Source organism: Aquila chrysaetos, chromosome 17 (genome assembly GCF_900496995.4).
Source record: "Aquila chrysaetos chrysaetos chromosome 17, bAquChr1.4, whole genome shotgun sequence".
Lineage (NCBI taxonomy): Eukaryota > Metazoa > Chordata > Aves > Accipitriformes > Accipitridae > Aquila > Aquila chrysaetos.
This window is the reverse complement of record NC_044020.1, coordinates 484,429-500,223: the sequence shown is the minus strand read 5'-3', so window position 1 is coordinate 500,223 and position 15,795 is coordinate 484,429. Positions and strand designations below refer to the sequence as shown.

The following is a 15,795-nucleotide window of genomic DNA, read 5'->3' as shown; positions in this document are numbered from 1 at the left end:
GAAAACAGAATGATCTGTGTTAATGGCACCATGTGAATCCAAGCAGCAGGTCAAGTCTGTGTGCTAACAGAGGGTATAAATGTGGTGCTACTCTCCTACTCTCCAAAACAGCCAGTCAGTATCAGTACTTGTGATCAAATTGGGTTCTTTGCCACCATCGGCGTTGTAAACATTACCAGCAGATCATAAAGGAGAAAATCATGACTGGGAAGCAGTAGCCAAGCCTTTGGGCAAAAAGCTAGCACTTCACAAAGCTGTGCAGCCAGGTTTTCCATTTTTAAATGGTAATAGCAAAAGCTGGTTTAAAAAAGGAGAGGAAAAAAAAAAAAAAAAGTCATGGTCCCTGGAAGGCTGCAAGCACTTACCCCAGTTAAATTACTGCGATGGCATAGAGCTTTTCCACCTCTGTAGCAAGCATGAGTCAGACTATTGTGCAGGCTTCTGTACTCAAATCTGTGCTTTAGAAACAGAAAAATAGCAAGTTGTGGAGAGTAGCCCTTGCTATGTCCAGTATTTTAATTTTTTTTAATCACACTTACAGAGACTGCATCTCAGGCTGTGTTTTGGTTCTTAAACTTCCACCCCTGGCATGCCCTACCTGTCTTGCAGTGCAAGATGACTAAACTAATAGTCATTGCCCTTGCTCTAGGAAACACTAATTGTTTAGCTAAACTGTAACTTTCTACGGGAGGCAAACATAGGATAGGATACATGAGGTGTCCATTTTGGTCGGTGTGGTGTTTTTAGCGTTCAGGGATTCCTGTGTTTGGCATGCAAACTATTAGGCAACTTATTGAAGAATTAAGTCATACATTAAGGTTGTGGCAGTGCTGTCATGTGGCATGTACATCGGAGCCAGCTGTGACCACCCTAGCTGTGCCAGCAGGCTGCTTGCTTCCACCTCCACAGCTCCTCTCAAAAGAGCAGCTAGCCCATGTTGAGCTCTGCAGTATTGAAGCTACATAGTCTCAGATACTTTCAATCAGCCTGCATTATAGTGACTTTTAATGAATATTTGTCTAAGCAATCAATTTATTTTGCCCTTCAGCAAAGTTACTGCAAACGCTTCTCTTAGCAAGATTCGAACTGAACGCAATAAAATAGTGATACGATCCTGTCCTTCATTCTGTGAATTTTCCATTCCCCAAATGCCCTTGTTAACTTCTCTCTTGGCTTGCTAACCCCCAGGCACAATATGTTCCAGGCTTTGTATGATCGTGGCATGTTTGTTCTAGGTTATTAGATCTTCCTTTTGGCTTTTTTTTAATAGCAGGCTATTGCATTAAGTGGAAGTTTAAAAGGGATGGTGATGGAAGGCTTCAGAGCAGAAAATTAGACGGTTTTGCTTGCTCAAGAATCCTTTATTTCTGCTCCTTATGTGCTTTGTCTTACATCAGCTGTCTTGGCATGGTACAATAGCACAAATCCTTTGCAAAACTGTGGTTTTAAACACAAGTACCTCAACAGGCAGCATCAGCAGAAGGGAACAGCAGCCTTTCTAAACCTCACAGAAGTGAAAGGACTCTACAAAATCTTTGTATTAAGCTCACCTCAGCAAGGATATTACTGTTATCAGCCATTTACAAAAATAGACATGATTTGTCTTCAGTCTTTCATAAGCTGATTTCATCTGCTTGGGGATGTACTTACTAAAGGTATGAAGTTAGTGCCTCTGTGGAAACATTACAGAACTTATTTTCCCTTCTGCTGTTGTACCTGTTGGGTCTTTCCACACTAGCTTTGCTTTGGCATCCTGCAGTAGAAGACAGGTTTGATATGACCCATTCCAACACAAAGGTTTAGATTCTGCTCAGAGCAGTAACTGGATTAATTATACAATATGCATTTAACTAAAGCTAGCTCCATAAACCCACCACTAATTCAGAATGCTGGTGGTGCTTCACGCTTTTCCAGAGCACATGATTATCTAGCATTCTTGAGACACAGCTTGATTTACCTGAAAAAGTACTTGGTCTCTTGTCTTGGCCATGACTTAAAGCACTCATCTTCAGTCAGGTGACTACAGTACAGTAGCTTCCCTAAAAGCATGAGATACTTTTTATAGTTATCAGCCAGATGTAGGGTACTTGTAAGTCACAGCAGGCTGCTCTCTACCATGTGTTTTGCGCTTAAATTCCCTAGGTAGCCCAAGCTCATTGGTACAGTCCACACAAAGAAAACTTGAGGAGTATGAACTACTGCACTGCAATAGCCTTTAGGCAATCTCTGAGCAGTCTAGCTTTACAAGCAGAACACTTCTGTTAGTTGCAAATGCTTTCCCCGAGGGAATGACAATTATGTTTAGCTTTGTCAGCAATTTTATTTTTCTTAAAAAGTCAGTATTTAAAAATAAGCGAGACAAGAGATTTCCCCTTGTGCACTGCCATAAGATTTCTGCTCCCTGTACACCTCTTATGGAAGTCCCTTGTCTGGTTTCAAGAAAAAAGGTTGTGCTATGAGTACTGATCTTGGTTCTGTCCGCTGCTACATGGTAGCCGCTGCCTGCCCTATATGTGGTCTGTGCTGCTCCATCACTTAAAGCAACAACTCCAGCAGTCTGCATGCACACGCTGTGCGGGGAACCAACATGCTTTATCCTCAGTAGACTAAACCATTCAGGAACACAGAGTTACTTATGCCTGTTAGAGGCTGAAGCTTCACCAAAATACTCCAACACAGAGGAAGCCCCTGGGTGGGTTAAAAAAAAGCCCTGAGCAGGCAAACATGGAGATAAGGGTTTTTTTTTTTTTTTTTCCCCTCTCTTTTAAACACCAAACAGGAAATACAGTTGTACAATCACTTTTCAAGAAGTAATACAATGAGAATGAATGTGTTGGAGTGGAATAATAGAAAAGAGGGGGGAGGAGAGGCAGAAACACTAAGAATTAAGCCATTATTAAACAAAAACGTGGTGCTTTGAAACGGAACACTGACATCAAAACTATAATCTCAACTGAAGCTGGACATTAATTCCCCCTGACTTCAGCTTTCCTATTCCACATAGACTTAAACTCACGGGCATTTAGACCAACAATCTTTCTATTGCTTGCTGGACAGACTGGATCTGAGGCTTTAGCTGTGACCCCTCCTTGATGGTGATGGAGCAGGCAATGACAGGCCGGGAAACACCACAGGCTCGGCCCAGGGCTTGCTTGGAGCGCACAAACACGTAAGGTACATTCTTGTCTTCACAGAGAAGAGGGAGGTGCAGGATGATCTCCAAGGGCTCCGCGTCTGCCGCCATCACAATGAACTCCGCTATCCCTCGGTTCAGTGTTTTGGTGGCTGTAAGAGAAACTGAAGAGTAAGTCTAGGTCCTTCTGGACAGCCCATCTAATGAAAAACACCTTTAGGAGATGCTGAAGTTGGCATGAGCAAGAAGGAGATCTAGTCGTAGCGTGAGGAGAGGCCAAAGGAAAATGGCAGCTATAGGGGCAGGGAGGGTGTTTCAGAGGGCTGCACCCAGGGTACTGTGCCCAGCGCTGCCCTCGAGCACAGCGGAGAGATTCCCTGAGGAGCGAGGCTAGCCCAGGGCTGCTGCTGGGCAGGGGCTGGGGTGCACCACAGATGAGAAGAGGCTGGGGCAGCTGGGTTGGTTTAGCCTGGAGAAGAGAGGGCCGAGGTGGGAGGGGAGGTGTGTGGCTGCTGCCTTCTACTACTTCAGCGGGATGGCAGAGAAGATGGAGCCAGACCATCCTCGTGAGTGCACGGGAAGGACAGGTTGCAGACTGTGACTGTTGCCTCAGTGAGATTCTGGGGACGTGCTGGTATTTTATATTCCACCCTCACCATTATGAGACGCGTTTAAGCCATGGGAACTGGACCCTGGGAGACTGTGGAGTTTCTATCCTTAGGGATTGTTTTTTTTTTTAAAAGCTTGACTAGGCAAAGCCCCGAGCAACCTGATCCAACTGCGGAGGGAGCCGCTGTCTCAGTGGGCTGCACTAGAGGTACCCTCAGACCCAAATCTTTTAATGATTCTGAACTGGCTAGGCATCTAGTAATCCCAGTGCCACACCACTAAAGCGCATGTGATCACAGGACACGCACCAGGAGCGCAGCTTGGGCATCCACCAGAACTGCATATACGTGTTGAAAAGATTACAGCTTAGTTCTGTCCCTGAATATTGCTTAAGAAGGCTAGAAGGAGGAGGAAGGAGACACTTGCAATAGCCAGATCTATATGAAGTTAGCAGCCCACAGCTAGAGGGAAAAGACACTCTCTAGGCACAGCTTCTCACAAAGTCCTCACTATGATTTCTAGGACACTTTGCAACGCACAGGTCTCACCTTCGTTGGCTCCCTTGCGTAGCTGCTTATAATTGCAGGACTGCTGCACGAGATCGAGTAGCGTTTTGGTGAGCTGCGCATCAGCCAGGGGGTAAGCTTTGGGATTCACTTCTGCCTCGCTCTAGAGAGAGGAAAAAGTAAAGAGCATTACAACAGGAGCAAAGCGGGCTTTGTTCTGAGCAGCATCACGCCGGGATCACCACACATACTGACAACTGCTATTCTCGTCACATCGCTATTCTCGTCTGCACGTCTCCTAGAAATCCCACTGCATTTTATTTCTGAAGAGGGATTCTCTCGTGTTCTTCGAAGTCAAGAGGACCTCTGCTCGCGCAGATGGCCAATTAACGCCCTACAAACTAGCAGCAGCAAGCGGGCTGGGAGCTCGCTGCAGGGACTCTCCGCCAAAGGAAGCGTTTCCGCGCTCAGGCAGGAACGGTACGGCAATCCCCGCCAGCTCCTCTTCTGCGAATCACGAGTGGCTTCTCGGCTGTTAACGGCAATGGCGTACCGGAACACCGACGAGGTCACGACCGGCGTTAACGACCGGCGCCGGCCGAACGGCAGCGCTGCCAGCACGTGCTCCCGCTCCCCGCTACGGGGCCAGGCCGCCCAGTCCCCCCGCCGTTAGGTGCCCCCAGGACCGCCGGACCCCTCCCAACCCCGGGCATTCCCCCCCCCAGCTCCGCGACTCGGCCGCGGCGCCCGGCCTCCACGTGCTCCCCCGCAGCCTGGGCCGGGGAGGGCAGGGAAGCGTCCCCCCGCCCCAGGGCCCCCCCGGCGCGCCCCGAGGAGAAGGAAGTGGCGGCGGCCGGCCCCGCTCACCATGGCCGCGGCCTGGCCCGGCCCGGTCGCCGCTCCCGGCCCGATCGCCTTCAAGGGGAGGGAGGGAGGAGGCGAGAGCGCTGCTGCGCGCCGCGCCGCCGGAAGTCAGGGGGCGGGGCGCGGAGGCGGGGCCCGGCTCTGGGCCCGCCCCGGCGGGGAGTATCGGCGCGAAGCCGCTTCCCCGGGGCTGCTGCGCAGAGTGTGACGTGTGTGCGGAGGGAGCACGAGGAGTTGCCGCCCCGCCCCCTAGGCTGTGGCGGCCCCGCGCATGCGCAGGACGGGGCGGGCGATGGCGGCGGCGGCGGCGGCGGGTGGGTGCGCGGTGCCCGGCGGCGGGCACGGGCCGCGCTGGGTCCTGCCGCTCCGCCCGCCGCTCTGCCTCGCCTGCGCTGTGGAGACCCTGGGCGACGGCGGCGCCTCGGTGGGCAGCGCCTGCCGGGGAGGGCCGGCCTCCGCCGCCGGGCCCCGCGGCGGTCCCCCCAGACCCCCGCCCCGATCCCGGCGCGCAGCGGAGCGCTGACGGGTTCTTTGTCCCTCTGTCCGCCCCGCAGCTGGTGCGCAGGAGGCACGTCCTCGCCCGGCTCCGCGACGCCCTGGCCCGGCCGGCGGGGCCCGCCGTGCAGCTGCTGGCGGCCGAGGAGAGGCTGTGCGCGCCTTTGGTGGCGGCTCTCTCCGGTAAGAGCTCTGCCGCGGCCCGGTGCAGCCGCGGGGGGAAGGACGGGTCCTTCTCCCCGGCAGACGTGTACCCGTGAAGCTTCTCTGCCTGGGAAGCCAAAAAAAAAAAAAAAAAGCCAGCAAAAGAACACCGAGGTGCCTAATGCCGTACTTCCAGCGTTCTGCGCTAGGTGCGGTTTCACTCCCTGTGGAGAACCGCCTGACATTTGATTAGGAATCGGTTAATTAATCTCCGTATCCCCCAAGGAGCGGGACTGGCATGTTCTGAAAGCTCTTGCAATCTCCCAGAGTATCTCGGCATATCTGTAAAGCCTCTCTGGAGAACAGGGAGCGCTGGTGTACGGCCCTCCCCTGAACACCCCCCCTTCTGCTCGCCTGCATCAGTGCTTTCTGCTCCGGCTGGGCTGTGGCCTTACAGGGAGACTCACGCAGAAATGGAAGCGTGACCATGAGAAGGTGCTGCAGGATTTAAGACCAAAGGTGCAAGATACATAGCGGTTTTTTCACACCGTTGCTTTACATTTGTAGAAATCCTTGTAGGCGTAGGACTGTAATACCTGCTTCTTACTGGTGGGTCAGCCTCACAGCAGGAGAGTGTTCTGCAGGACGCCAGAAGGTGCCTTTCCAGTAACGGCCTCGGTGATCTTGAGCATCTCTTACTGGTTTGCTGTTTGCCATGGGAAAGGTCTCTGAAACGTCGTCTAAAATCTTGATGGAGAAGAAACAAGGGTCTAAATGAGGGAACAGCAAGGCAGAAAGAGAAGGGTGGAGGGTATGAATGCGAGTGCCTTCAAAGAGCAAATATACTGGATTCCTTTAATTCCATGATCTCATTTGCACATCACAGATAATTCTTGTTCTTTGGGGGAAAGTGACTTACAAGCCCCTTTCCATGCCTGAATAATTCAAACAGCGTTTTCCCAGTTGATTTCCTAGCACAAACTGCATTGTGCATGTTTTGGAAGCAGCTTTGTTAGAAATGGAACTTTGTGCAGGTTTAGTTCTCTCTGTTGCACAAATTTTTATTGAGTGCCATCTGCGCACATAATCCTATACAGATGTGGAGGGAGTGGTCCTTAGGGCCAGTTCAGTCCTACGCTGTATGACACTAACACAAAATACCCCAGAAGACAGGGGAGCTGTGCTTGTATTTCAATGCTCTTGTCTGCTTTTAAATAATAATTCTCCCTCTCTTTGAGAAACTTCACATTTGGGTGGTTTGAGGACAGCTTTGGGATTTTACTGTACTTGGTGTAACCCCTAGAGCAGTTGGAATCCCAGTCTAAGCTTGGGGCTACAAGCAATGACATGTACGTTTTGGATAGAACTTGGATGAACTGGGGCTCGTCTGGTGCAAGAGAGTAAGAGGGACCCCCCCAAAGGTTTGAGCAGTGCTGTGGAGGAAGAATTAATAGTAAATTCAGGAAAATACATTCATTTTTCGGAGGGAGAATATTAGGGTAAGCACAGATAGAAGAAAGAGGGTTAAGAGAACAGAGGTGTAGTGTGGCGTGTTGCATATGACGAGATGGTGAATTTCAGGTAAGCCAGAATTTCATGCAGCTTATGTTGCAATGTTCACTAGTGCTGTATGCAAATCTTTTCCAAAGGGTAAGGAATTTACTGAAGACTGGGCAGATGAGGGAGGAAATAAGTAATTTCTTCACCTGCAATGTCATAACATTGCTTTAGTTGGTCAAATTTCTGAGGGGTCGTGGAGTCTCCAGAGAGGAGGTAATTGGATTGGATATGTTGAAACAAGTGGTTTGGTGTGGCAGAAGTGGGGGTCTGAACCAGATGCCTGATGCTGTAGGTACCTGAAGTCGGAAGGAGCTGGTAGGTAGAGTTTCTCATCTGCCATGGTGTAGTGGAGTGAGACAGTGGCTTATTTTAATATATCAAATCCTACGCTCTCATTGTACAAATGACTTGTGAAGTGGTGCCTTCAGGTTCAGTTTAATGTTGGAATAGTTTCCAGATGCTTTAAACCTGGTGTTCAGATTTGGTCTCGAGATTTTCAGTACTATGGAGAAGACTGTTCATGGTATTGGGTATGAATGGAAGACAGAAGGGACAACTCACAGCTGGGCTCTAACTTCTGTCATTCTGGAGTGTTGTTTCAGATATATAACATTGGATACAGGCAGCGAGATGTAGCGACGGTAGCAGTTACATATTTACTTACATAGGTGGAGCCATTGACTTAAACTGTAAAGTACCTAAAAAATTTGCAAAAGAACCGAATGCCTTCATGTCCCTGCATCCTGCTTATGGAGGCGCCTTTTGCGATACTCCCTGAGAGCATCCACCTTCCTCTGACAACGTCAGACTGGTGTCATGTGAAGTGGGGAAAACAAAACAGTTCTGAAAAAAATTTGCAGCTCTTTTTAGAAGGCATTACAGCACTGATGAGCACAAGCAGGAGTGGGTTCCATAACTGATTGTTGTTTATCTTTTAGGAATGTTGCATACTGTGGAGGACAGCAGTACCCTGGACTTATTCATAGAAGGTGAGAGGCAGATACCACGTCTCAATTACTGACAGTTTGTGAATGGAGGCTCTGTCTTGTCTGATAACTATAGTGAGATGCTCAGTTTCTACACAGCTCGAATTGGAAAGAGCATCTATTTTCTGTAAATGCAACGGTGACGAGCAGACTGTTCCAATATTTGGGGGCAGGGCAGTGCATGCAGATTTAAATATTTAGCATTTCTCTCACAGGTTCTGTGTGTGCCATGAATTTAGTGTCAGATGGGTAACAGTGGTAAACAATGCCTCATCTTGGGACCTGACCGAAGTCTCAAAGCAAATGGCAATCTTCCCATAGGCTTCAGTGAGCTTTGGGATCCACTGCTTTCTCCTCAGGACAGACAGTATTTGGGATTTACCTGCACAGGCTGCAGATTCTCTTTGTGAGCAGTCCTTCATTTGAAATCTGAAGGAAACACCTGCAGGGCTGACAAAGCAGCAGGCCAGTTAACCTTGGGCGTCTCTGCTGAGTCTAGTGGTATTAGCAATGGAACGATTTCCTCCTGTCCAGCCAAGGAAGATGAAGGGAGGTTTGACCAGCTCCTTCCAGAGGTGTTTTGGTTTTCAGGCACTTGCTTGGAATGGTCTTGAAAAGGTGAGAAGTCTTTCTGACATGTTACCAGACTGTTGAGAGATGGATGCTCTCGAACAGAGGAATTTTAACTTAGTGTTACCTAACTCTTGAAAGTTTTTAGAGATTCTGAGAGTTCAGGGCAAGAAAGGGCCATTAAAACATCTATAAATCGCCTGCCTCAAGATACGCCTCTGCTGAGATGCGTAGCTCTTCAGCTAACGTAGGTCTCCTAGATAAACCTCCAGTATTGCCCTGGATATACCAAGAGATGGTGAACCTAGAAGTCTCTGGTATTTTTTTTTTTAATGATGCTTTCCTAGAATACAAATCAAAAGAGTGTGTTTTTCAAATGAGTCATGCCATGACAGGAAGATACATCCAAGACAGCCTTAGCAAATCCTGTGGAACAATGCTCTGCACAGTGTCTCGGTAAGGGGGCTATTGTCAAAACTTTATCTGCTGAACATTCAGGTGCCCAAGTTCTAAAAAATACCAGAAGAGGAACTTTGCTTCCTGAAACTGGTCCACTGGTGTATGTGTGGAGGCAGAGGCAACCTGCCAGCATCAGGCAGCTCCCTTGTGATTTTGTTAGGGAAACCCCAGGTGATGTGCAGCCAGTGCCTGGTAAGCGTGGTTTCTTGTTGATTCCTCTTACTTGGACAGGGCGGGCAGAGTTCTTAAAGTTGCAGTGAACCCAGAATAACAGCGCTTCCTCAGGGCTGAGGAGGTGAATGGTACCACAAAGGTGACTGAGGCTTTGCTTTCTGCCAAGGTGTGTGGGATGACTGCAGTGGGGAGGAATGGCTGATAGACTGCAATGTTACCTCAGGGACAGCACGAGCTGGAGGAAGAGCTCTCAGTCTGCATCTAAGGACACTCAGCAGTTTCAGTTCTGATATCTTCTCTGGAAAGATGTGTTTTTAAAGGCAAATTTTCATACTGTAGGAAATTCTATTCAATTACCAGAAATTTTTATGCTTTTAAGCTAGGGCTTTGTTTCCTTCCCTTCCTGGTTCCTTGCCTTTACTTGGTGTCCTGATGCTCAGGTTGTTGCTTGCAGTTCATTTCTATGCATGGTTTGTAGTGCAGCTGGAACAGGACTGCTGTAATGTTGCTGCAGAGAGCTCGGGCTGGGCTATCAGAAGTAATAGCACTGGGAATGCCGATGCTACCCTGCTCTCTCAGCACCTCTGTGCTCATTTAATTTCTAAGCTCTTTGCTCACTGGTCTGCTGAAGCCCCGTGGTTGATGGATTGTGAGTGCTGTTGGGTGTGAATTACTGATTCTGTTTCTTCTGCCTAGTTCTGGTGCAGCTTGTAGTGGAGCTGAAGTCAGAACAGTACTTATGCTGCATTTTGGATGAAAGCCAGAAAGAGGTCAGTGAAGATGAATTCCCTGCCCTTCCTTTCAATCCTTCAGAGGTTGAAGAGCTGGGAACGAGGGGCCCTGCAAGACTGCAGCTGCTGCGCTGGGATGCAGCCTCTGCTGCAAGCGGGGTGTCCTAGTGCCAGCTCCCCAGCTGTGATTTTGGCAGTGTTGGTGTCTACCCTGGAGTTTTCCTCTTGCTCCCATGGTGCCTTGCAGCCATATGGCTTCGTGGTGCTCTTGTGAAGCTGTGTGGCTTCTTCAGATTCTTCTTTTCCTACTTTCCTGTTTCAGTGATATGAGGAGCTTTCCCAGCCTGTGCCATGGGTTCTTGCTCTCTTCATTCCTAAGTTTGTGACGATCCCATGGGGTACAAAAAATTGGGAAGTAGCAAAAGTGGGGAGAAATTCAGCTGGTTCATCTGCTCATGTAAGAGCTGGAGGGGAGAGAGAGGAAAAGGAGCAACAAGCAAGAGATTTCTTGGATTAATTAAAAGACATTTTGGAGACTTAGCAGTGTGTTCAGGGTTTTCCTGTGGTTTATCCTAAGTGGTGAAGAGGACCCAGCTTAGGAAAAGATCCTATTCCGGGGGGTTATGCATCACCGAGAGCTTGCTGGTTTGGGTGCATTTCTGCCTCTGGACTGTGTCCTCACCAGTGAAGCATTTGCTTTCTCTGTCTCCTCTACAGCTGTGCAAAGCAACTACCATGAGAGGCAGCCTGCCTACATTCACTCTCTTGGGCAAGCTGGCAGATGCCATCCCGGGCTTTGCTGATATACTGGTAGTAGAGCACAGTGAGTAATGTGTCGTGCCCCACTGAAGGGTAGTATTCGCAGCCCTAGTACACGTAGGCATGCATGCGCTCCCGTCCCCTGTGTGAATTCACGAAGGTCACACAAGAAGCCTGTGCAGAAGTCGGAGTGGCATTCAGGCCTCCGGGGTTGCAGGTCAGTACCTTCGTGGCAGGCTTGTCATTGTGCTCTTAGCCAGCCTGGCAAAACCCGCCTCTGTGAACTGGGGTTTGTGGGTCTGCCTCACAGGCAACATACATTCAGTTTTTCTTTCCTTGGTCCAGCCCCTGCAGGTCTGGTGAGCAAGCTTAGCTGTTTGTGGAAGTAGTTGGGATGATGGATCTTCATATGGTGAACAGCAAGCTTCTCTAGCCATTTATTACTGTACCTCTGCTCAGAGGGACAGATGGTGGTGAGCACATCACCTAATTGTGGCATTCATTAATCTGCATACAACGTTTGGTCCAGTGGGCTTTTGCAAGTTTTCAAGGGAAACAGGTCGGTGTGTTTAAAAAGTCAGTTCATTGGTGTGAATGTTTGCGGTTTCTGTTCCTCACATGAGGTAATTTGGTGGATCATCTGCTGATGGGATTGGCATACCCAAATGAAGGTATAAAGGCTGCTGTCTGCTACTTGTATGGCAAGCTGTACTCCTCTCCTGTTGGCACAGAACGGCTCTCGGCACACTTCGAAGAAAGGCTGTGTGGTCTCTTCTTGAATACCTTGGGGCGTGCGCAGACAAAGGAGCTGCAGCTTAATTGTTTGGGTAAGGCATTGCTGAGAGAAACTGCAAGGTGCAAGGGAAGGCTTAGAATGAGGAAGAAATCCTTGGCTGGTTTAGACGCTCTCGTGTGGGTTGTTCCCCAGAGGAGGTTTTTGCTGCTCCTGTGAAGCAGTCAATCCTTTCCATTGCTCCATTGCAATCAAATGGCCCAGACCTGTTGCTGATGTCCCCCAGCCCTCCATTGTCCCTCGAGCCCCACATTTGCCTAGCACTGATAAATCTTTGGAGTCTCCTCAGAACTTGCACTGTGGCCTGTCCTGTCTCAATTTGATGTTTCATCCTAGGAACAGACCATCCCTCAAGGTGTCTGAATGCAAACACTATGCACGGACAGGCAGGTTTTGTAGAGCAGTGGGATGGAGTCTAACAAATATGGTCTTCAGATGTGGGGCATCCTGTTATTTAGGTTGGAAAGCTAATGTGTAAGTGGTGCTTTCTTGCATTTATGTTTCCAACCACATGTATCAGCTGTTGCTGAGGAGCACAGTTTCAGCCTTTCTGACATTGCTTGTTTGTAAACCACCTGGGGAATTCCTTTTTCTTGTAGGAGGTATGCAGGAACTGGATTGCTCCTCAGATCATCTACTCGGCTACTAGAAATGGGTGATGATTCCTTTGAAAATAGAATTCTTTAGCTCAGATGATGCCCCTTGTGAATTTGTACTGACATGTACTGATGACTTGCATCAATACCTGTAGCAGTACTCTATACTTTTATACTGAGGGCTTTTGTGTGTGTGTGTGGATATCCTTTAGCTAAACACAGCTGTTTCAGTAAGAGCCTGTGAAAGTAGAAGGGGAAGATAAATGCCAGTTCTCGAGGAAGTGTTCCACGGAAAATGTCTAGTTATTGTTGGGTCACTGACTGTAGCTTGGAGGAGAATGTGAGTCAAGAGCTCTCTTGAGAAACAGCTTAAGGGGTGGGTACTAGCGCACAGAAGATGATGGGAGTTGAGAGCTCCTGAGAGCATATACCAGTGCACATGCACAGCTCTTGAGAAGGAACAGGGAGCAGATCAGACCCCGCAAAAAGCATCAGCAACCAAGGGGTTGCAAGACATGGGGCTCATGGCAGTATCTGGGGATACAGTGAGAAGAAGCTCCCTAAACTGGAGGTGAGGGCTTTGTTAGGAGTGCAGGAAAGGGAAGGAAGCTGGCAACAAGTCTTAGGCTGTAAATACTCCTGTGTTAACGTAATCCTTGCTATCCCCAGTATGGTGCTCACTCTTGCTCACCCTTTTGCAGGTTTGCTAAAGGAGCTGCTGAAATCTGACCATTTTGTATCCATTCTTATGAATAATTCAAAAGCAGAGGAGGAGTCTGAGAACCCTGACTTTTTAGAAGGGGAAAATCCACTGCCACTTGTTCTCAAAAAGGTGACTGCTGAAGTAGTAGTGAGCCGTCGGTAAACGTAAAGAATTTGCTGCCCTGTATTGAACCTTTTATCTGAGGCACTTGGAGTATGCTGTTGCCAACAGCAGCAATAGAGGCTGCAGTGGGAAATGGGGGCACCCCCGCAGATCGCCTCATTGTTCATTCCTGCATCCTGGGGGTCGAGGGCGGGAGGGAAGTTTTACTCCTGGCCTCAGTTGATTTTACTCACTCACACTTGAGGTCTGATACAGTGCTCGTAGTGCCGGCATGACTAAGCACAGGGGCAGAGCTATTCTTACTCATAGTTTGCTCTGTTATGGTTCTCATTTTGCGTTTTTTTTGAGTGTGTTTGGTCCAGTGTTTTATCTTGCCTTAGCAAGTTTAATCTGTGGAATACATGCTAAACGTGAGATCTTCATTTATGTTTTAATTTTAAAATATAGAGGAAACTGTTTCCTACTCATATCTGCATGGTTGACTTCCTCTCTCATTTTGACTTTTGTTTCCCAACAGCTTTTGTTGACTAGAGATGAGATGTTACAGGCAGCAAGTTCTCACTGTGTGGCTGCAGTGCTGGTTCACTCTCCCAACAGATATGCTCCTGCTTTTATCCACGCAGATGTCCCAGGTGAAGAAATGATCTCCCAGTATCAAAGCACTCCCTGGCTGTTTGTTTTAGGAATCAGTCTGGCTCCATGAAATCCACAGATGGCACAATGTGTGCGCTGACCATTTTATACCAGTAAAAATGGCTAGTGTGATTTTAGGAATAGAAGGAGGGAGTAAGTTTTCGAAAGAAAGTGTAGAAGCAGATCTCAGCAGGCAGAATGGAGTTTCCACAGCAAGAATTTGGACAAGTCCTTGAGGTCAAGGCCCTTTGTGCAGGACCTTAGATACAAGCCTAAACAGACTGGGATTCCATCTTATCCCACTAAGTATTGTGAGTTTGCACAGAATTTGGTCTAGGATTTAGGTTTAGAATATGGCTGTAGGAGATGGTTTGTTATTTCTCTGTAATCCCAAAAGACAGAAATGCTTTCATTTTACAAATTCTTTGGGAGATGTAAAAGTTCTGAGGGAAAAAAAAGATCACTGCCTCTGTGGTAAAGCTTGTTTTGTGGCTTTTCGTTTGTGCCAAAGGCTAGAGCCACAATTCAGCTCCTGCCTGCTGAGTTTGTGCTGGGAAGATGCCTGCCTGCGGGACTCTGCTCTCCTGTCACCTTGTTTTGAAGACTAGCGTACCCCCAAGGATCTGCTCTGTTCTCCATTCCTGCCATTTCATAATACAGCCGTTCTCCCTGTGGCTGTTGCTATGCTTCCTCGTTTCCTCCTCCTCCCTCTGCTCTGTTTTAGGAGCAGCTGTGCCATGCTGTGAGCAGAACTGCCTCAAACCGGGGTGACCTTATTTGTGTGTGTATGTGTGTTTGCAGAATTCCTGTTTGAGTGTCTCTCGTGCAACAGTGAAATTCTCATCTGGTCAGTGTATTGCTGCCTGCTCCTCCTAACTGAAGAGCGCCTTTTCTTCTCCAAGTGTCACACAGTCTATGGTGAGTCATCAACCTTTCTGACAGAGCGACTGCAGTAATATGGTGGGCATTTGCTGTGTCTCTAGCTGAATTTTCAGCACTTTACACACAATCACAATTTCCAGTCAGGGTGGATGAAGGACTGAAAATGAGTAACCATCAGACACGTTTGTGATGTCCAACATAGCTTGAATTACAGTGTCACTGTTCTAATGAGTTCCTGGTGAGTATGCATTCATTATAATAACTAGTTATCCTGACTGACACTACCTAAGTTACTATTAGGTGTTTCTGTGCACGTGCCAAGAGTGGATCTAGGAAGAAAGGCTAATTCCCTTCTGTTCTTCTGGACTTACCTGCAGCAGTGGAGGCTGGGGCCTGTTTTCAGGGAGCTGGGTGAATGCTAAGTAGTTTGGGGCAGTTGTTTCTGTCAGTGGCTCAGAAGAATAATTGTTTAAATCTTCCTTCCTTTTAAAAATTAATTTTGCTTCCATCCTTGAATTTGGGGTGTTAAAAGCCCTCTCTGTGACTTGTCTTGAACATGTGCAGGCATTGAATCTCTGGTGAGGAGTCTCCAAGATGTCCTGCAGCTGAACAATGTGGAGTTGCACAAACAAGGGCTCCTGCTCTTCACTGAAATACTGAAACGGTAAGGGAGTACCCCCATCAGGCTTGCACAGGCGGAGTTTGGTGCCCCAAAATGGAGGCTGCGGTGCTTTTGTGTTCTAAGGTTTTTGCCCGAGACCAAATATCTACACCCCCAGAGCCTTCGTGTTTGAAAGATGTTGCTGAACAAATGCACCTCCCTTATTCTTGTGAAGAAGAGCCAGATGGTTGTTTCCAAACCTCCCAGCTTGTCCTCTTTGTGCATGCATCCACCAGTATATCTGCCTCTTCCTGCTTCCTTGCCAGTCTGGGAGGTGAAATCTCCTTTCAGCTGTAGATCGAGCAGGAGGGAAGGCTAGGAAGGTTCAGGTGTATGTGAGCAGGCCAGCTCCTGCTAACTGGGCTTCTGTGACAAAAGAGCGTGCAAATTCCATGGCTTCTAGTCTTGTATTGT

General features: G+C 48.3%; 2 protein-coding genes across 5 annotated transcripts in view; one reads left to right on the top strand and one right to left on the bottom strand.

Moving 5' to 3' along the window:
• Positions 1-1,340: 1,340 nt before the first annotated feature.
• Positions 1,341-5,244, bottom strand: SNU13 (small nuclear ribonucleoprotein 13). The gene is made up of 3 exons (XM_030041103.1): positions 5,116-5,244; positions 4,291-4,411; positions 1,341-3,285 (listed from the first exon to the last, which is right to left on the bottom strand). The coding sequence occupies exons 1-3, from the start codon at positions 5,116-5,118 to the stop codon at positions 3,023-3,025; spliced, it is 387 nt and encodes a 128-aa protein (XP_029896963.1). The 5' UTR covers positions 5,119-5,244; the 3' UTR covers positions 1,341-3,022.
• A 160-nt stretch (positions 5,245-5,404) lies between these two features.
• The window catches only part of LOC115352627 (coiled-coil domain-containing protein 134), a 46,909-nt gene continuing 36,518 nt past the window's right edge, over positions 5,405-15,795 (top strand). For all 4 annotated transcript variants that reach the window (XR_005934224.1, XM_041129555.1, XM_041129553.1 and 1 more), the window contains exons 1-10: positions 5,405-5,536; positions 5,667-5,790; positions 8,250-8,300; positions 10,197-10,270; positions 10,949-11,054; positions 11,614-11,817; positions 13,081-13,211; positions 13,723-13,837; positions 14,640-14,756; positions 15,285-15,384. Coding sequence is in view for 3 of the 4 variants with exons in the window: in XM_041129555.1 (XP_040985489.1) it covers positions 5,405-5,536; positions 5,667-5,790; positions 8,250-8,300; positions 10,197-10,270; positions 10,949-11,054; positions 11,614-11,817; positions 13,081-13,211; positions 13,723-13,837; positions 14,640-14,756; positions 15,285-15,384 (1,154 nt within the window). In the remaining variant the exon portion in view is untranslated. The remainder of the gene's footprint in view (positions 5,537-5,666; positions 5,791-8,249; positions 8,301-10,196; positions 10,271-10,948; positions 11,055-11,613; positions 11,818-13,080; positions 13,212-13,722; positions 13,838-14,639; positions 14,757-15,284; positions 15,385-15,795) is intronic.